The sequence below is a fragment of the Bolinopsis microptera genome, chromosome 11 (assembly GCF_026151205.1).
Source record: "Bolinopsis microptera isolate Bmic1 chromosome 11, MBARI_Bmic_1.0, whole genome shotgun sequence".
Taxonomy (NCBI): Eukaryota; Metazoa; Ctenophora; class Tentaculata; order Lobata; family Bolinopsidae; genus Bolinopsis; species Bolinopsis microptera.
This window is the reverse complement of record NC_087082.1, coordinates 9,775,304-9,793,726: the sequence shown is the minus strand read 5'-3', so window position 1 is coordinate 9,793,726 and position 18,423 is coordinate 9,775,304. Positions and strand designations below refer to the sequence as shown.

At 40.2% G+C, this 18,423-nt stretch overlaps 2 protein-coding genes across 2 annotated transcripts in view; both read left to right on the top strand.

Moving 5' to 3' along the window:
* Window positions 1-18,423, top strand: part of LOC134822609 (phospholipase A-2-activating protein-like) — a 78,235-nt gene that overhangs the window by 49,410 nt on the left and 10,402 nt on the right. The window contains exons 2-8 of the mRNA XM_063833733.1: window positions 15,182-15,259; window positions 16,021-16,109; window positions 16,479-16,615; window positions 17,064-17,173; window positions 17,498-17,630; window positions 17,872-18,057; window positions 18,230-18,361. Coding sequence (XP_063689803.1) covers window positions 15,191-15,259; window positions 16,021-16,109; window positions 16,479-16,615; window positions 17,064-17,173; window positions 17,498-17,630; window positions 17,872-18,057; window positions 18,230-18,361 — 856 coding nt within the window. The 5' untranslated portion in view covers window positions 15,182-15,190. The remainder of the gene's footprint in view (window positions 1-15,181; window positions 15,260-16,020; window positions 16,110-16,478; window positions 16,616-17,063; window positions 17,174-17,497; window positions 17,631-17,871; window positions 18,058-18,229; window positions 18,362-18,423) is intronic.
* Window positions 96-14,963, top strand: LOC134822611 (transcription initiation factor TFIID subunit 7-like). Its single transcript, XM_063833735.1, has 9 exons — window positions 96-183; window positions 571-657; window positions 6,866-6,982; window positions 7,190-7,375; window positions 7,634-7,757; window positions 12,417-12,526; window positions 12,869-12,958; window positions 14,058-14,153; window positions 14,384-14,963. Exons 1-9 carry the CDS (start codon window positions 106-108, stop codon window positions 14,516-14,518), a joined length of 1,023 nt encoding a protein of 340 aa, XP_063689805.1. The 5' UTR covers window positions 96-105; the 3' UTR covers window positions 14,519-14,963.

The window sequence follows — 18,423 nt, the reverse complement described above, 5'->3', positions numbered from 1 at the left end:
TTACGTTATGCCTACTATTATTACTATTGTCTATCAACTATGATCGTATTTTAAAGCGAGATTTGTCTGCTCACCTTTACATGCGACAAAGTATTCACAGAAAGGATGTCGAGAAAGAAGGATGAGGACGATGAAAACCAAGAAAACCTGATGATCCTCAGACTTCCCGACAAATACGCTCAGGTAAACTGTCAGCTGACTTTGTAATATAATTAAGGTATTTAGTGATTAAGTGAACTTGTAGACTAACAGTAGGATCATACAACAAAACCCCGATTTGCTGGGTGTTTTTTATATCCCCATAATAATTGTATACTTTATTTAATGTAGATCAAACTACGAATTACTGGGTTAGAAAGCCCCAGTAAATTGGCAATTTACTGTATAATATATAATAATATTTAGCTAAATAATCCTTAATACTTGCAATATTATCACATACAACACCACAGAATCTTGTATTAGATATACTACTACTATATATAATACTACTACTATATATAATACTATATAATACTACTACTGATACACACTATACAGTTTCACATAACGACAGTCCGTGTTTTACAGACAGTGAGACAGGCAGTAAGTAAGGGTAACCTACGTGAGAGATTACAGGTGGACATCAAGGATGACTGCAGGAACGCGCTGCTCAAGGTAATGTGTTTATTTAATTACGGTTATTTAATTACGTAGAACTTTTAATATTTTACGTTTTCTGCTAATTTATCTTATAGTTATTACTAGAAAACCCGTAGTCACTGGGAGGAAGCCAATAGTATTTTTTGTAGGTAAGTTTAAATTGCGTCAAAAAATATACTACACGACTGAAGATACAGCCAATTAAAATGTTGCTCGTACTAAACACAGCGTAATATCAACAAAACCGATCAAAATGACGTTAAAACAATCATTGCACGTGCACGTGCGTGTAATAACCCTCGCAACCATGGTTACTACGCAAGTTCATATTTTTCGTTTGATTTGCACGTGGGCGGTCGTACAGTGTACGTACAGAAAGAATTCTCTGATTTATAATATAGACTAGAAAACCCGTGGTCACAGGGAGGAACCTAATGGTATTCTTTGTTAGTAAGATTAAATCGCGTCAAAAAATATCCTACACAACCGAAGATACAGCCAAATAAAATGTTGCTCGTACTAAACACAGCGTAATATCAACAAAACCGATCAAAATGACGTTAAAATAATCATTAAAATAGGTATATTCTCGATAGTATTGCCTGAATAAATAGTATCTGGAGAGAAGATTTGTAGGATACAATACTTGAGTAGGAACAGTGTACCTCGTGACGTGTAAAGCTGTATGTACTTCGCACGACAATAGCTGGATAACGCAATATTGTTCACACACGTTTCGTGTACCTTCTTAGCTTATCAATTACAGTGAATGGGATATTGACTTTGAGTAGGGAATGTTAGGACATGACTGGATCTTGTGATATAAAGTAAGAATAGCTCATCGCATGTAATCCTCAACAAGCTAGTATATTTTTACTACAAGCTTACAGGAAAATGTTTCATTCTTTTATTTTGTGCTCGATATACTCGTCCTTGGTCAGCTGCCTTATAGAGCGAAACATATCTATTCATTCCTATAGCTCATCTTATATACCTCATATTCACGCTGTTATCAATCTACCTTTTTGTTCATATTGATTCGTGATCAAAGGGACAGTTTCAATATTCCTTATTATTACAACCAGTTCCTAACCATACATTTTTATTGTACGATTTTAAAGCTTTATTCGAGTATGAGTGTGTTTATTTTATTATAACTTTTCAACTGTTACGTTGCTAATTTATCTTATAGTTATATATTAATTATAGATAAAAAGAATGCAGTTCAATCAGAAAATTATGGTTTGTAATATTAAATATTTGTGTTCGCATCCGCACACCATTTGTACTGGAAGGCAGTGGCTGAAGTTGTTGAGGATTACTAAAAGTACAAATAAACAAATTACTACACAGACAAACCATTTTGGTATCTTTAATGTTGCAACTATACAGCTTTATATTAATAAATTGGTTACTAAATAGTGAATTTCCCGAAATCAGTAAGGTATATAACGTGTCACCTGTTAATCACTCAATCGACTTCATAATGACTTCACGCCTGATAGTTATGGGTATCAAGTTACATTCTCATTTCATAAGATTTCGTTACTGTTTGTAATTTGTTCGCTCGTGATTTGAGTCGCCCAATCGGTTCATATGAGGTCATTTCGCTGGTGACCGTGCGTTTTAGGTTCCAATCCAGAAACAGTGCTACTCAACAGCATGTTAAAGAAGCTATGATGTGATTCTGTTTTTCTAAATTTTAAGATTTTCCCATGAACAACCGCATCGTTCATCCTAACTTTGAAATCCTAACTTTGAAATCCATACTGCTTATCTCTGCCAGCAGAATTATGCTCATATTTCGCCCCTTTTTAATACGAATTTGACGTTGGAAATTTTGACATTTAAGTTCACTTTTTTGACAACTTCAACTTTTGTGCCAAACACTGATTCCAAACAGTGTTATTTCCCTTTCCCGGTATTTCAGGGATCAACAGTTCTAACCGCCCTACATTTCAGGTTATGACATGGTTGTAACATGGTTATGACATGGTTAGATGGTTGTAACATTGAGATTCTGATTTATAGACTATAACCCTTGTTCAATGTCCACCAACAGTGTTCACTCTGTGAATATCAGTGGGATTGTGTACGAAAATGTCACAACGTTATGGCAGCCCCACCTCAACTCCCTCGAAGCTGCCTTAGCTTTTGTGATTCCCGGTTTATACCTAGTGTTAACGTCTGCTCTCTTGTATAAACTTGGAGCTAATCGCTTAGGGTGGCGCCAAATCGTCAAGATTTATCAGGATAAGAAGAACTGCATTTACTTTGAGGAGTATTTTGGAGAGGAGCTATTCGCCTTGATAACCGAGCAAGTTGATCCACAGATTAAGCTGAAAATAAATATGTATCGACACGAATGTAGGGCGAGAGAGAATCAGATCCGATTAGCAGCTAATAGTCGACCTGCTGCAATACCCAGCTTTAGTCACACTTCTCCTTTCACTGCAGGTGCTAATCAAGGCTTTACTGCAGGTGCTAATCAAGGCTTTACTGCAGGTGCTAATCAAGGCTTTACTGCAGGTGCTAATCAAGGCTTTGCCGCACCTTTTCCCCGTGGAACATCTTCAAGGATGACGTTTCAAAGACCTAGGTTTATTAACCCAGGGATGAATATGGCAGGTATGACAAACATGCGCCAGACAGTCCCCTTCCCAACAGGAAACCCGAATATCTCCAGAGCTCAACTCCTCCCCTCTATCCGCCCACTACTCCTCCCCTCACCTCACAACACCATGACCTTACCACCTGAAATATACGAGCTGTTTGACAAGCCTGTGCTGTTCAAGTATCATGTCTTCAGGCGGACTGATGGTATCTATATCAGTGCTTCTGGTGTTCAGCTTCCTATTAAGTTCTGTGATCAGCTGGCTGGTACAAAGATGGCGGGTATACAGAGCGTTTGGGTGTCTGGGAAGCAGCTGATAACTGCACAGAAGTGCAGCCCTTTTTCTTGTGCAACCCCCAAACTTGTGAGGTTAGTCTGGTCGATGTTAAAACTCATCGCACTCCCAATAGGGAAGATAGCTGTGGATCATGCAGATGTTATGGTGGATGTGTATTATTTCGTACGGCTGGATTCAGGTGATCTCATTCCCAGAGCCATTACCCGGAATGTGTTCGTCACCTACGGTATTCTGACATTTGGAATACTCGGTGCGATTAAGTCGACCGTGTTTGCTTATCTTGTGCTGAAAGTGGTCAAGAATAGCTACGACGAAACTGCCAATGTCAGATCCCACCTCTTGAAGGTAATGGCAGCTTGCTTCAAAATAGTGGTTGAAGATGGTCCCGAGTTGCTACTAGAATATTTCTACGTGGACAAGTACGTCACTTCCAATCCTCCTTGGTGGATCATCTTCAAAGATGCAGTCACAACCCTACTCTACATCCTGCCCATCGTGAGGCTTGTTAAGTCAGGAAGTGGGAGTTACCAACTGCTGACAACCTCCTCAACTATCTACTTGGACATATTCGGGACTCACCTGGACTTGTTCAAATGGTCACGTGTTTTTGTGTGTTGTGCTTTTGTCCATTTTTTCTTTAGTTTTACCATGATATTCCGTGTGATGGGCATGATTTATCAGTACAGTTCAGCGAATATAGCGCAGCACTGTTTAAATGCTACTGATATGGGAGAGTTGGTTCACACACCCTTCAGTTATAAGTGTCTGAACGGGTTTGATTATGTTATCCTCATTTTAATGGCCATTGTCGTCATGTTGATTTTAATTATCTGCTCGTATGTGTTTTTTGTCAAAATGGGAGATTTGCTGAAGTATTTTCGATCTGAACACAAAAATGTTGTGAGATATTCTGTTTATGGGGAAAATTCTTACGTGAAGGAAGCTGAGCGAAAGGAGAATAGCGAGTCTCGTGAAACAGGAACATTGATACGATTCAACTGTGAGACGAGGAAGTATTTTAAGGAGACTGTCAGTAAAGACAAGGACTGTAAAATCTCTGTTTGCCAGTGGAGGGTTAAGAACCATTTCTCGGAGCCGACCTAAATATTGTGGCCTGGTTATCCTGTTTTTGTAGAATAGGTTTGATGAAAGAAAATTTTAAATGAAAATACAATTGTGTTATTTTATAGTTTCTTTAATTGGTTTCTTTAATTGTCTTATTATTAATTGTCTTATTTAGACATTAATACGTTATAGATCATAGAATAGCTAGGTAAATCTTTTTCTTTTCTTTTCTCTTCCTGTTTTGAAAGTGTGATTCTGCACCCACCGGCCCACGTTTTTAAAGATATAACCTGCCAAAACCCATGGTGCCCTGGTGGGAGAGGGGTCCCGAATTGGCCACTTGCCAAGCTCTGTTACTTGTTTTTGCAGAAGGCCAGCAGTCACCACGTATCGAGGTGACAGCCAGCCGAAATGTTTGTCAAGGTCATAGTTTTAGCAGTACCTTCTTTACAAAGCGTGGAGTTCAAATCCCGCCGTATTAGAGCCCTCCACAGGCATTTATAGAGTTGTGATTTCAGTGCGAGTAATTTGTTTTGCAATTGCCTTTCCTTTTGGGCTTCCATGTTCCGCGTGTATGCATGCTAAGTCTGACTGTTGTACTGTTGAGTGCAGACGGTTTTGTCATACATTGAAGAGTCCATGCTGCACTAAATACAGGCATGAATTCAGAACGTGTTTTTAATTTACAGTTTATTTAATTGGTTTAACGTTACAATTGATTGTAGTTAAAAATAAAAGTTAGTACAGTGACATATCAATATTAATAAGTCGGATGGAGCCAAAGTACTATTGAATTGTGTTTGGCCATTCGAATAACGTTTGTCCTGAAAAAAATGAGAGTTCTAGCTTCTCAGATAACCGAGATATGAAGCATAACGAGTTTGTTCATTACGTGTGATCAGGTGATTGGGCTGAGGCTAGATCCGCATTATAGGAATCGTGCAGAGAACCCAATTACGGTGTCGTAATTGGGTAATCATTGATTAACCAATCAATTTTGATAACGAGATAAACAAATTGCTTGATAACTTCGTCATTCTAAATCCGTTTCGCACCATCTTTTCGGATTATATTCCGGATTAAATGACCTATTGCAATATGTTACAACGGAGTCTTTAATATGTTCACCCAATTCAATGTTGATTGGGTGTGGCCCCAAAAATCGAATTACCAAATTTTGGTGACCGAATCCTGGAACAAGTAGGTACAGTATGCTATCTCTCAAATATAAAACACTGCGGTGGTTCCAGTTTCCACCACGATTGATCATTGAATAACGAACACAATGAATAACCATCGTACTGTGATTCTATTTGCGATATCAAAATGTCTCCATATATCACGGTACACGATGAAATTCCATCAATAATTACAAACATTTAAATGAAAAAACGGATCTAACTTTCCTCGCTTTGTTATTTAGAACTAATTCCAACCAAACTCTATCGTATCGTGATCCTATTTGCGATATTAAAACTTCTGTGTACTTAGGCAAAACATATTTAAAGGCGTCCGATTGATCATTTCACCCTCGTTTTCACCATATATCACGGTGAAATTCCACCGAAACATATATTACATTTACTACAATACTACGGATTACACCAGAAATGAATAAATGGATCTAACTTTGATTGTCAATTAGAACAAATTCCAACCACCCAACTACATATTATATACGACTGCATCTACTACTTCGTTATGTGACTATATAATACGTTAACAGTTAAATGTTAATTAATGACAATAGTTAAGATCAAATTGCGTGATGTTATTACCGCCCTAGTGTCCACCGCCCTCGCGTCCACCGCCCTTGTGTCCACCGCCCTCGCGTCCACCGCCCTCGCGTCCACCGCCCTCGCGTCCACCGCCCTAGTGTCCGACGCCCTCGCGTCCACCGCCCTTGTGTCCGGTTCCCGCACCTTGTGAACGGGCATGGCATTTATTAATATCAGTTATTAGTCACATGAGATAGAAAAGAGATTCGATTCGTAAAGGAGTTAAAGTCACTGCATCTGTTGTCTGTGGAAGGGTTGTGTTTTAAGATAATGATCCTATCCGGGTAACCCCCATGGTTTTAGGACATTTTATTGGTGAACACAGAGGTCACTGGTCAGTGGACATACATAAAGGTAAATCCACTAACTTATATAACACAGATATATTTTTTTAATGACAAACCATTTTATATGATATCCAAGTTAAAATGATCGCAATTTTCGCGGATGATAATGTTACAATTTCAGATTGAAAATGACATACTGTCAGCAAGGATAGTTGACCTGCCGTGCATAGTTGAGTGTCAGAAAACTGTGGATAACAAAACGTTCTACAAATCTGGGGACATCTGCCAGATGTTACTGGTAAGTTTCACCGATCACAGTAAAACCCCGATTTACCGTGGAGTTTGGGGGAAAGGTAACAGCAGCGGGGAATCGGGGTTTGCGGCAAATCTTAGTGATTACCGAGCGTATCTCTTAATTATTTTATAGTGATTACAGAGCTGATCTCTTAATTTATTATAACTATCCAGTATCGAAGGAAAGTAGAGTATAACATACCATGTGCAGGTGGCCGAAACACCGCTAGAAGCGGAGGATGCGAACAGATCACAGCTGATAAGAAAGGAGAAGAACGATCACAAGAAATATGTTCACTCCCACGGTATAACCCCTCCCTTTAAGAACGTACGGAAGAAGCGTTTCAGGAAAACTGCTCCTAAAAAGATAATAGACGATCCTGAGGTGGAGAAAGAGGTAAGCAGCTAAATTTTGGTTCATCAGTTCTGTCATATTTTACTGAATTGCTCTTTTCTAATTGTTTTAAAGTTAAGCCTACAGATTAGGCTGATGTAATCTCCGACCGGAGTGACGTCCTACTTCGAGCAGATACCAGTGTTAGTATCTGAGTTTGAACCCTGTATTACTGAAATCAGATTAAGTTTTTTAAATCATATCTACTTTTCATATCTAAGTGCTAAACTAAAGAAAGTCAGCTAAAAACCACCAACTCAGGTTAGACGCCTACTACGAGCTGATATCAGTGCTATCAGCGTCCAAACGAGGATTGTATACGACAAACCACACTTGGCTCCGTCCTCCGTTCCGGAGAGTAGCAAGACTGTATTGGAACTACCAGGTCAGATAATGATGATCCAGTACAAATATTTCCGTGTTTCCTCACATATTTTGTGCGAGGCAGAATATTTTAGCTTCAGTCTGTTAATTAATTTAAGTTGAAATTGGGGGTTCCAGTTTGTCCAGGTCAGATTTTTTTACAATAATTTAAAGAATACAGTATGAAGTTCACTTCACTCCTTGCCTTATCGTACGAGGAGGACATTACTTTTGCAGTCCTACCATTCCAGTATACCACAGTAGACCACACTCCACAGTTCTAACAGATAACCTTATCATATATTATCTTCCAAATATGCCCCACCTCTCCACCAGAATCCACATCATTTACCTTCCATCCGAACACAATTTATTGCATCAATCTCTTTTGGCTTCACTCTTCTCCTTTTCATCTTGAATTTTCTTACAGACAGAGCCTCTGCTATAAAATCTTGGTTAGCAGTTTCGTTAAAGATAATAAAAAAGAGATGAAATCCCAACTATCTCTTATTTTTCTCGTGACTTTAACGATAAATTTGGCGGTCTGCCAAAGTTTAGTTCTGGACAACAACCAGTTTCTAATATACAACAAAGTGTACCATAAAGCCCGGCTGACCCAGTGGGGTAGTGGAGGTTCCAACGTGGGAACATACGAACATGCTCTCTACCCGGACCAGCTCTGGACTCTAGAACCTCATCCTTCACAAAAGGGGTGCTACTACATCATCAATGAAGTTTACTCTCAGTATAGGATCGCTAACTGGGTACACAGATTCGTAGTGTACAGTGGGCCCCACTTTAGCGACCAACTGTTTCGCTTTGTGCCCTCCGGAAATAACGATGGATTCTTTTACATCTACAGTTGCCTTTATAAAAACGACAGAATCGCCAAGTATGGTGTTGGAAATCAGCAAATTTCGATGTACAGCGGGCCACGTTACAACGATCAGATGTGGAAGTTAGTTCCCAGGTTCAAGGTAAACTTCTACACAGATGAGGTGTTTCACTTTGATAACAGGCAGGGATCCAGCCCCATCACTCGGGAGATTACTGTTACAACTGGCATCAAGAGATCCAGCTCACACACCATCACCAACAAGTCCACTTATAAAATGTCCGTGGAAGCATCAATGAAGGGAGGATTCAAGTTGTTCGGCATGAGCGCAACAGCGAAAGCCGACTACTCGTCCGAGTTGGAAACAACTTTCTCTGAGAACAATGAGTTGTCCTGGTCAAAGACTGAGAAGATCGTATTCATCATCCGCCCTGGGAAGAACTTCAAGGTGATGCAGCACAAAGTAAACTTTGACGGCCAGTTCAGTCACGACTCCTGTTCCCTTCTTACCAGCATCAAGATCTTTGAGAGTGATACGGCACACTTTGAGGACAAAGACAACTTTATCATTTCATACGTGCAGTAAGAATTCGTGTAAAAATGTTATGTAGCGTGAAACTCCTCTACAGTTTATCCTGGGACCTGGACGCTGGACATTTTAGAATTAAACCCAATATATTTTTTCATAAACATTCAATTGTTTTAAAACTTCTTACTCGTGTTTTTTTCTTTTCCTATTCAATAAAAGGGCAAATTCAATGTATATCAACAAAGAAAAGATCTTCATATAAATTGAGTTTTTATAAAAAATGTGCTGTCTTCGTGATGTTGGCCCCAGAGGGTAGCACTTATAAATCACCAAGCACTAACAGTTTTCAAGTCGATCTCAAAGCGTTATTCTTAAAACACCTTGTGGTATTCTCACTCTACACTGTTTCTCTGTTCTCGAATTAAACCACAATTAAAATCAAATCACAATTCATCGCGTACTGTACATTATTCAAGCTTTAATTAATCAAAATCTTTTAAAACAGTTACCACAACTCAACTTTGGTCCACATCAATGCTATGAGATTTAGCGTTCCTGTTCTTGCTAACCCACCTGCTGCCTACCATCCTGACCACCTTGTCCTCCTGCATGCCCTTCAGCTTCTCCACCAGGGGCTCCACCTGAGAGTATCCCAGGTCCTGCAGGTGGTCCACCCAGTACTTGCTATCCAGACTGTTCCTCCGGTTACAATGGTAGTACGCGTAGTAGACACACCACTGGGTCAACAAGTGCAGCTTCTCGCTGCTCACACTGATCTTAGGGAGTAGGTCTAAGCACCGGGAGATGTGTTCTGAAGCTATCATGATCTTGCCACTCGCGAAACAGGTGGCGAGGAGAAGGGAGGCTTCGAACAGTATGAAGGGGGAGGATATCCGGCTGATAACCCTGGAGAGGAGAGCCTCTGCACTCATTACTTTGTTGAGGTAGATCATCAGCTTGGCTAGCGAGAGATTGTATTTTTCCTCCAAAATAGGAGATGAAATTATTGCTCTCTTGTAATATTCTTGAGCCTCAATGTACAGAACTTCATTGGAACATTTCCTAGAATCTGTATCGATCCTCTGAATGATTTTCAGTACAGCTGTGGGCGAAGTTAGAGCTAACCTCCGTTCTCTGTCTCTTCTGTAGAGAGCTACTGCTGTGGGTGGTGGAGGAGATAAGCCACTATCTTGCTCGTTTGTTGGAGGTTTCACGTAAACTGGACACCTCTCCAGGATATCCGTCCACATGGGGTCACACCCCTTCTGTCTATTCGCCAACTTAACCATCCCCTCCCCAATCCAATAGTAAGTATCAGCCAGCTTGCTGACTTGCAATGATCGCTTCAACAAGTGGACCCCCTTTCCGGGGAACCCCGCTTTCACATATTCCTTCCCTATCTGATACTGAGCATACCCTGACACGACCATATTGTTTGGTACTGGGATAGTCACTGACGCCATTCTTACTTGCAACTTCCACAGATACACTCCGCAAACGTTTCTATAATGGGATATCTTGAGTAGGGGAGTAAGTTTGTCAATGCAGAGTTGCGCGTAATACTTGGACAACCCTCGCTCAGCGTTCTGGTTGAAGTAATAGTAAACTAGACCATAACAAAAGCTTAAAAAGCAAACAGTTCTCCCGGACCTCTTAGAGCTGAGGCGAAGCCGAGCTTTATGGAGCATCTCGAGCGCCGCGCAGTTCAGACCAAACACAATGTGCGCCAGGGCTAGATCAATAATAGCTTCAATTTGAAAGGACTCATAGTATGTGTCTAGCAGGCTCCTCTGCAGTAGTTTCAGAGTTTTTTTAGCATTTTTAGTATCGGAGGTACGGTTAAACAGTTCGGACTCGGTAGTGAGAACAAGGAGAGTAGCTGAAGAGAGAAGCTTGCAGCGGCTGATGACTGATGCTGCTTCTTTGTAGTTCCCCTTGACAGTGTAGATAAAGGAGAGTAAACTGAGGAGGGACAGTTTCTCTCGTCCCTTGAAGAGGGGCAGGGAGAAGATCAACTTGTCTCGGACAGCCGTTACTCTGAAAATATCGGATTTAACCATAAGTTCAAGTTTAAGATTTTAGAAAAAGCAAAGCCGACATAAACAAAAGGGTGAGTGCGAAATTTGACTGTATAATGGATAATGCATTCGTTCCAATCGTGAACTTATGGAAAGAATAGTCTACAAAAACATGATGTATTCTCGCATAAGCTACCTTTGACATTGCTCAAAGTTGTGATCGAAATAGGACGGCAGTGCAGAAGTCATCTCTCAGTCATCAAATTGAAACCTTGATCGCTCTCACAAATAGGACAATGAATGTGTTGAGCGCTGCACGGTCGTTTTTACCGTTGCAATATGCTTCTCATTACCTGGTGTCACACTGCCTGATTTAAACTTTAAACAGGTGCACAGCTTGAGATCACAGCTCTGATTATATCAAGTGCAATTGTAATAACTTCATCGGTTACTCCTGGCTTGCACGTGACCGACTTTGGTTTGAGTGCTATGTAATACAGCTGATAGCATGTTGTGGGTTGTGTCGCGGGTTGTGGTGGTGTCGCGGGTTGTAGCGTGTTGTAGCGGGATGTTTAAAGGATGTCTCCTCAGCTGTGTTTAACGGGATAATTGTATGATAGCATTGAGATTATGGAGTGTAAAGGTGTCGTTGTATTTGAGTAACAAGTAAAGCCCTGATGATAACGTCAAGATAACAAGTTAGTCAATAGATACAATTGCGGTGTCGTGGTCATTCTTGAAACATATTTACTATCGGAATTGATGAAGTACAGATTGTACTTTCTTATTTTATGTTCCATTACAGAAACCACGGCGTCTATCAATTTGCTACATTGTGCCCTGTAGAAAACCGAACCTGCATAACTAAAACAAAACAAAACAAAACAAAACTGATAACAACCACGTGATAAATATTGTAATATTAATAAAACTTGGGATAACTTATAATTTATATATTTTATTTTTATTTTATGCATACAAATAGTAAGCATGTTGTTCAATAAAACTAAAAAGTGTTGAATGTGTACTTAAATAAGCCTGTATTAACATTTCGTTCAGGCTACAAAGTGATCCAACCTGTCCTATTTTAACAATGCAGCTATTATTTTAATAGACACATACTCTCTGCACGGCGCACCACCACTGCGTTGCTGCACGTACATCAAGTAAAAGAGACACAAGCTGAACCTCCAAACTAACTCTGATATTTTGTGCTACAGACACAGTAAACAGCAGAGCCGATAATACGTGCTCTTTCAGGGTAATTCACAAACCCTCTGTAACACTATTCCCACGCAGGCCTCTCTCAAGAAATAATAGAGATACCCCAGACTGCTACATGTGACCTCTCTAAAATGTTGGATGAAACGCTGACTGCTGACATTTCAGCCACAAAACACAGCGCTCAGGTAGGATTACAACAAATAAAAATCATGCTCGGTTTAACGTTTTCATCTGAAATCATTCAGTAAAAATCAGTGGTTTAACTTCACGACTTTTTTTTTCTTGAAATCCAAACATTGCTTCTCACAGCCGTTCCATCGCGGTAAATTGCTCAGCTTGACAAAATATGGCTGCTATCCCCAAACCCCAAAACATTCTGCCCCCCCCCCCCCCCCCCCGCTTCCTACACCCCTGTTCTGGAGGGAAAATAGGAGAAGAGTTATATTATACATTATACACTATACACTATACACCATACACTATACCCTATACAGTATACACTCTGTATACAAAACATTCTGATTCAGGAGGGAGAAGAGGAGAAGAGTTTCGACAAAGAGCTAATGGAGATGTTCCAGGATCTGAGTAGTGATGACGGGGACTCCAGTCCAGACGAGGTTTGCTAGCTTTCACTCCCTAATCATTAGTCCAGACGAGGTTTGCTAGCTTTCACTCCCTAATTATTAGTCCGGACGAGGTTTGCTAGCTTTCGCTCCCTAATTATTAGTCCAGACGAGGTTTGCTAGCTTTCACTCCATAATTATTAGTCCAGACGAGGTTTGCTAGCTTTCACTCCCTAATTATTAGTCCGGACGAGGTTTGCTAGCTTTCACTCCCTAATTATTAGTCCGGACGAGGTTTGCTAGCTTTCACTCCCTAATTATTAGTCCGGACGAGGTTTGCTAGCTTTCACTCCCTAATTATTAGTCCAGACGAGGTTTGCTAGCTTTCACTCCCTAATTATTAGTCCAGACGAGGTTTGCTAGCTTTCACTCCCTAATTATTAGTCCAGACGAGGTTTGCTAGCTTTCACTCCCTAATTATTAGTCCAGACGAGGTTTGCTAGCTTTCACTCCCAAATTATTAGTCCAGACGAGGTTTGCTAGCTTTCTCTCCCAAATTATTAGTCCAGACGAGGTTTGCTAGCTTTCACTCCCTAATTATTAGTCCAGACGAGGTTTGCTAGCTTTCACTCCCTAATTATTAGTCCAGACGAGGTTTGCTAGCTTTCACTCCCTAATTATTAGTCCAGACGAGGTTTGCTAGCTTTCACTCCCTAATTATTAGTCCGGACGAGGTTTGCTAGCTTTCACTCCCTAATTATTAGTCCGGACGAGGTTTGCTAGCTTTCACTCCCTAATTATTAGTCCAGACGAGGTTTTCTAGCTTTCACTCCCTAATTATTAGTCCGGACGAGGTTTGCTAGCTTTCACTCCCTAATTATTAGTCCAGACGAGGTTTGCTAGCTTTCACTCCATAATTATTAGTCCAGACGAGGTTTGCTAGCTTTCACTCCCAAATTATTAGTCCAGACGAGGTTTTCTAGCTTTCACTACCAAATTATTGAGAATTTGCGATTATTCTCGGACTTTATTCTACAGATTATTCGACTGATACCTCTTTACCTATTGTACAGTTAGTAAAAGCAAATCACGGTTAATCCCTTCATAACCATGATACTCTCTAATCATAATAATAATAATGTTCCACCTACAGGACGGTACGACTACAAAGGCCATTAGGAAAGGAGCTGTGAGGGTAGCCATGGATACCAGCAATTCTACCAGTCAGGATGCTATATTTGAGCTGGAGGTTATTATTTTGCTAGTGTTCATAACTATAGCATGTAGCGGACATGTTAATTAGAGTGTATTTAGCAGACTTTATACTGCTTTAACTTGAACTATAAAATTAAGATTTAAGATACTGTGCAATCATTTCCGACTGAATGTTACAAAAATAACTACGATTTGTAAAAATAGCATCCGCATTCTGTTTAAATAACAAAATTCCACATATTTCACATATTTCACATATTTCAGACCTTGGACAGGAAGATAAGAGGGTTAGAGGTGGAGGTAGCTCGTACCACCAACTCATTCCTACAACAACGACTCCAGGATGATCTGGAGAATCTTAAGAAACTAAGAAGTAAGAAGTCAACTGATATGGACTGAAACTGGTCACTTGTCAATGAGGACAAATTTACAGCGAGAAGAAGTGAAAGCGGACAGAAGTTCAACTTTCGATAATGACAAGATAGACCTAGTGATCAGTTGTACTTGGTTATTTTCACATGGTCATCTTCGCCTGAGCTTTGAGTTTACAGTTTACATTGTCCTCTTCCAATTTGTTAGATCTACAAATTAGATATGATTTGTGTTAAGATGATAATATGATGTGTTATATGTTTAATGATTGTCTTGTAATTGATTGGCATAATAGAAAGTGTCCAGTTACGATCTAAACTGTGAAGATTAGAACCATACAGATTCAGTCTCAGTTATCTTTAGTGCGAATAATTGCTTTTACATCATTTTGATAATCACTGATATCTTTTATTTGAGCATTTGACTTGTACATTTAGTTTTGTTTCAAATTTACATTTCTATTTTATCAGAATTTGGAGTTTTATTGATATCTGTAAATCATTCTGTTACCTCGCCGTCCTAGTAGTTCATAGAGTGCGAATTCTATTTACACGACTTTCACCAACTCGAGCCTTTACTTTCGAGATTCAAAAACTTACCAAATTTGTTCAATTTCATCCCTGGCTCTCCAGAGAGCGTAATTTATACCTAGAAATTGCGCAGTGACTACATTTCTTCCACCCCACCAGAGTTATTAGAATGTACGATCTGTCTGCTACCCTTGTCGGTCACTCCTCTGATGTCCGGTGCTGCTGCATGACCGCCACTGTAAGTTTATACACTCTGTATACCATACACTATGCTCTTTATACTATACAAATTATACAATATACATTACAGCCACTGTAAGTTAATAGCATGACCGCCACTGTAAGTTAATAGCATGACCGCCACTGTAAGTTAATAGCATGACCGCCACTGTAAGTTAATAGCATGACAGCCACTGTAAGTTAATAGCATGACCGCCACTGTAAGTTAATAGCATGACCGCCACTGTAAGTTAATAGCATGACCGCCACTGTAAGTTAATAGCATGACCGCCACTGTAAGTTAATAGCATGACCGCCACTGTAAGTTAATAGCATGACCGCCACTGTAAGTTAATAGCATGACAGCCACTGTAAGTTAATAGCATGACAGCCACTGTAAGTTAATAGCATGACCGCCACTGTAAGTTTCATATCAACATTCAACATAATGGGGCAAATTAGACGGTTGAATTAGTTTGTTTGCTATATTTTGACAGCAAGTTGTCCGCTTATAGGGATTAGTTATAGAGAAAGCCTGGTTGGCAAGTTTCCAATTCTTTAGTATATATTCCTTAACGACTCACCATCTCTATACATTATACATTATACACTACATTATACACTATACACTATGTATACAATAACAACCCCTCACAACCAGGGTCTGATAGTGACAGGGTCCAGGGACAACACGATCTGTTAATAGTGTCCTCACCACCTCTATACATTATACACTATACACTATACACTATGTATACAATAACAACCCCTCACAACCAGGGTCTGATAGTGACAGGGTCCAGGGACAACACTGCCCGGCTCTGGGAACAGAACTCTGACTGTGACAAGGACACACCCGCTGCTGACAGGTTTACATTTACTTTTCAACTGTCTACCTTGAAACTTGTTACTAGGTGTTACTAGGTGTTACTAGGTGTTACTACATGTGTTGCTAGGTGTTACTAGGTGTTACTAGGTATTACTAGGTGTTACTACATGTGTTGCTAGGTGTTACTAGGTGTTACTAGGTATTACTAAGTGTTACTACTTATGTGACTAGGTGTTACTAGGTGTTGCTAGGTGTTACTAGGTGTTACTACCTGTGTTACTAGGTGTTACTACCTGTGTTGCTAGGTGTTACTAGGTGTTGCTAGGTGTTACTAGGTGTTACTACCCGTGTTACTAGGTGTTACTAGGTGTTGCTAGGTGTTACTAGGTGTTACTATCTTTGTTACTAGGTGGAGCGTGATATGTCAGCTAACTGGACACACAGGGTTTGTGAACGCAGTTGCGTCCCTCAAGACCACTGATGACTTTCCGAAGGGCCTTATTGTGACTGGCGGACAGGACAAAGTTATCAACATCTATTGTACAGGTTGGTTGGAAACTTATTTGGGGACAGGTTTGTTGGAGACCTTTTGGAGTAGAATATAGCTCTTATGGGATACGTTGTTGGGCGTTGTCAGTTTTATGCCTTCTCCCACCGAGTGCAGCAACCTTTTCTGTAGACCAATAAGTTCCCCCACTCGCCCTTATATCAAATATCTTTGCTCCTTTCTTCTCTGTATTTTCTCTTCTGCTGCAAACACGATCTGTTAATAGTGTCGTCACCAGAAAGAGTTTTTCCATGAAAAATATCAGCATTCTTTCGGTTAAAAATCTTTAGACAATATTAAAATTATTGTATTGAGCATTCATAAAGCCTGGTTTAAACTCCCTTAACAGTTTACCACACCATTCGAAAAGTGTTAGAATTTCTAAAAAGATATTTTGACGGTCAATCATGTAGAACTTAACTGCATAAATAATTTAAATTCTTGCAGGAGTAGCAGAGCCGATCAAGCAGCTTATCGGACACACGGAGGGAGTCACGTGTCTCTCCACGGGATGGCACGGTACTATTCTGTCTGGGTCAGCTGATAGCACCGTTAGGGTACGTACTTTTAATGACTCGGAGGGGTAAGGTTGCTCGTGAAGCGATTAAATAAACGGTTTTTTAAAACCTTTTTGTCTCTTATTTAGTTCTTAACACTCTCTAGACTCTTTTAAGTTTGATAGATAAAGGTAAGGTTTTGAAGTTCACAAATTTAATGCTGCTCCTACATAATATGCTCCTACATTATATGCTCCTACATAATATGCTTCTACATTATATGCTCCTACATAATATGCTCCTTCATAATATATGCTCCTACATTATATGCTCCTACATAATATGCTCCTTCATAATATGCTCCTTCATAATATGCTCCTTCAGGTATGGGAGGAGATGGAACTGAAGGAGGTGCTGAAGGGACACTCTGCTCCGGTGTGGGACGTGGCCATCTACCCTGGTGCGGGGATCTACCTCTCTGCTAGTGGAGACAAGACCATTAGACTCTGGAGAGATGGTGAGAATCTACCAACTGCCCACATAGATGCACCTTTCACATCTTCATAATTCTATGATTTTTTTGGACAAATGTCAAATGCAAATGGTCGTCTTGAACCTAGATCTTAAATTAGTGACAAGATTGAGTAGGTTCAAACTATGATAACAATATTTCTCACAAGCTTATCCAAGCTGTGAAATGCCGTCTAACGTACCGTCTGACATGCCGTATAACTGGGGACTATAACCACCTATCGCAGGTAAACAGGAGACAGTGTACAAAGGACATCTGGACGCAGTAAGGAAGCTATCAGTTCTCCCTGACAAGACCTTCATGTCCTGCAGTAACGACGGGACCGTCAGACACTGGGACATTTCGGGTTCTTGTCTTAACACGGTCCAGCTGAGCAGCAACTTCCTCTACTCTCTCTGTCTCCTTCCTGAAGGTATGTGTTTGATTTTGGAAACACGTGCCTGGTTACCAACTTAGTGACCAACGTAGTAACCATACAATGTATGGCATACATGTTATTAACCTAGTTAGATAGCTATGTATTATGTAACCATAGCATCCAAATCAGTAACCAATAACTAATAACCTCTGTACCGCCTCCCCAGGATTCGCAGTGTCAGGAGAAGGAGGTAACCTGTTTATAGTAAAGGATGGTTCACTCCAACAGAGCATCCAGATACCAGCTATCAGTGCGTGGTGTTGCGAACCTCTCCCTGATTCTGATATTCTCGTCGGAGGTGAGCTCATCAGTTTGGTAGTTTCCATGACAACATGTTGAATAAGACGCTACCTTATATCC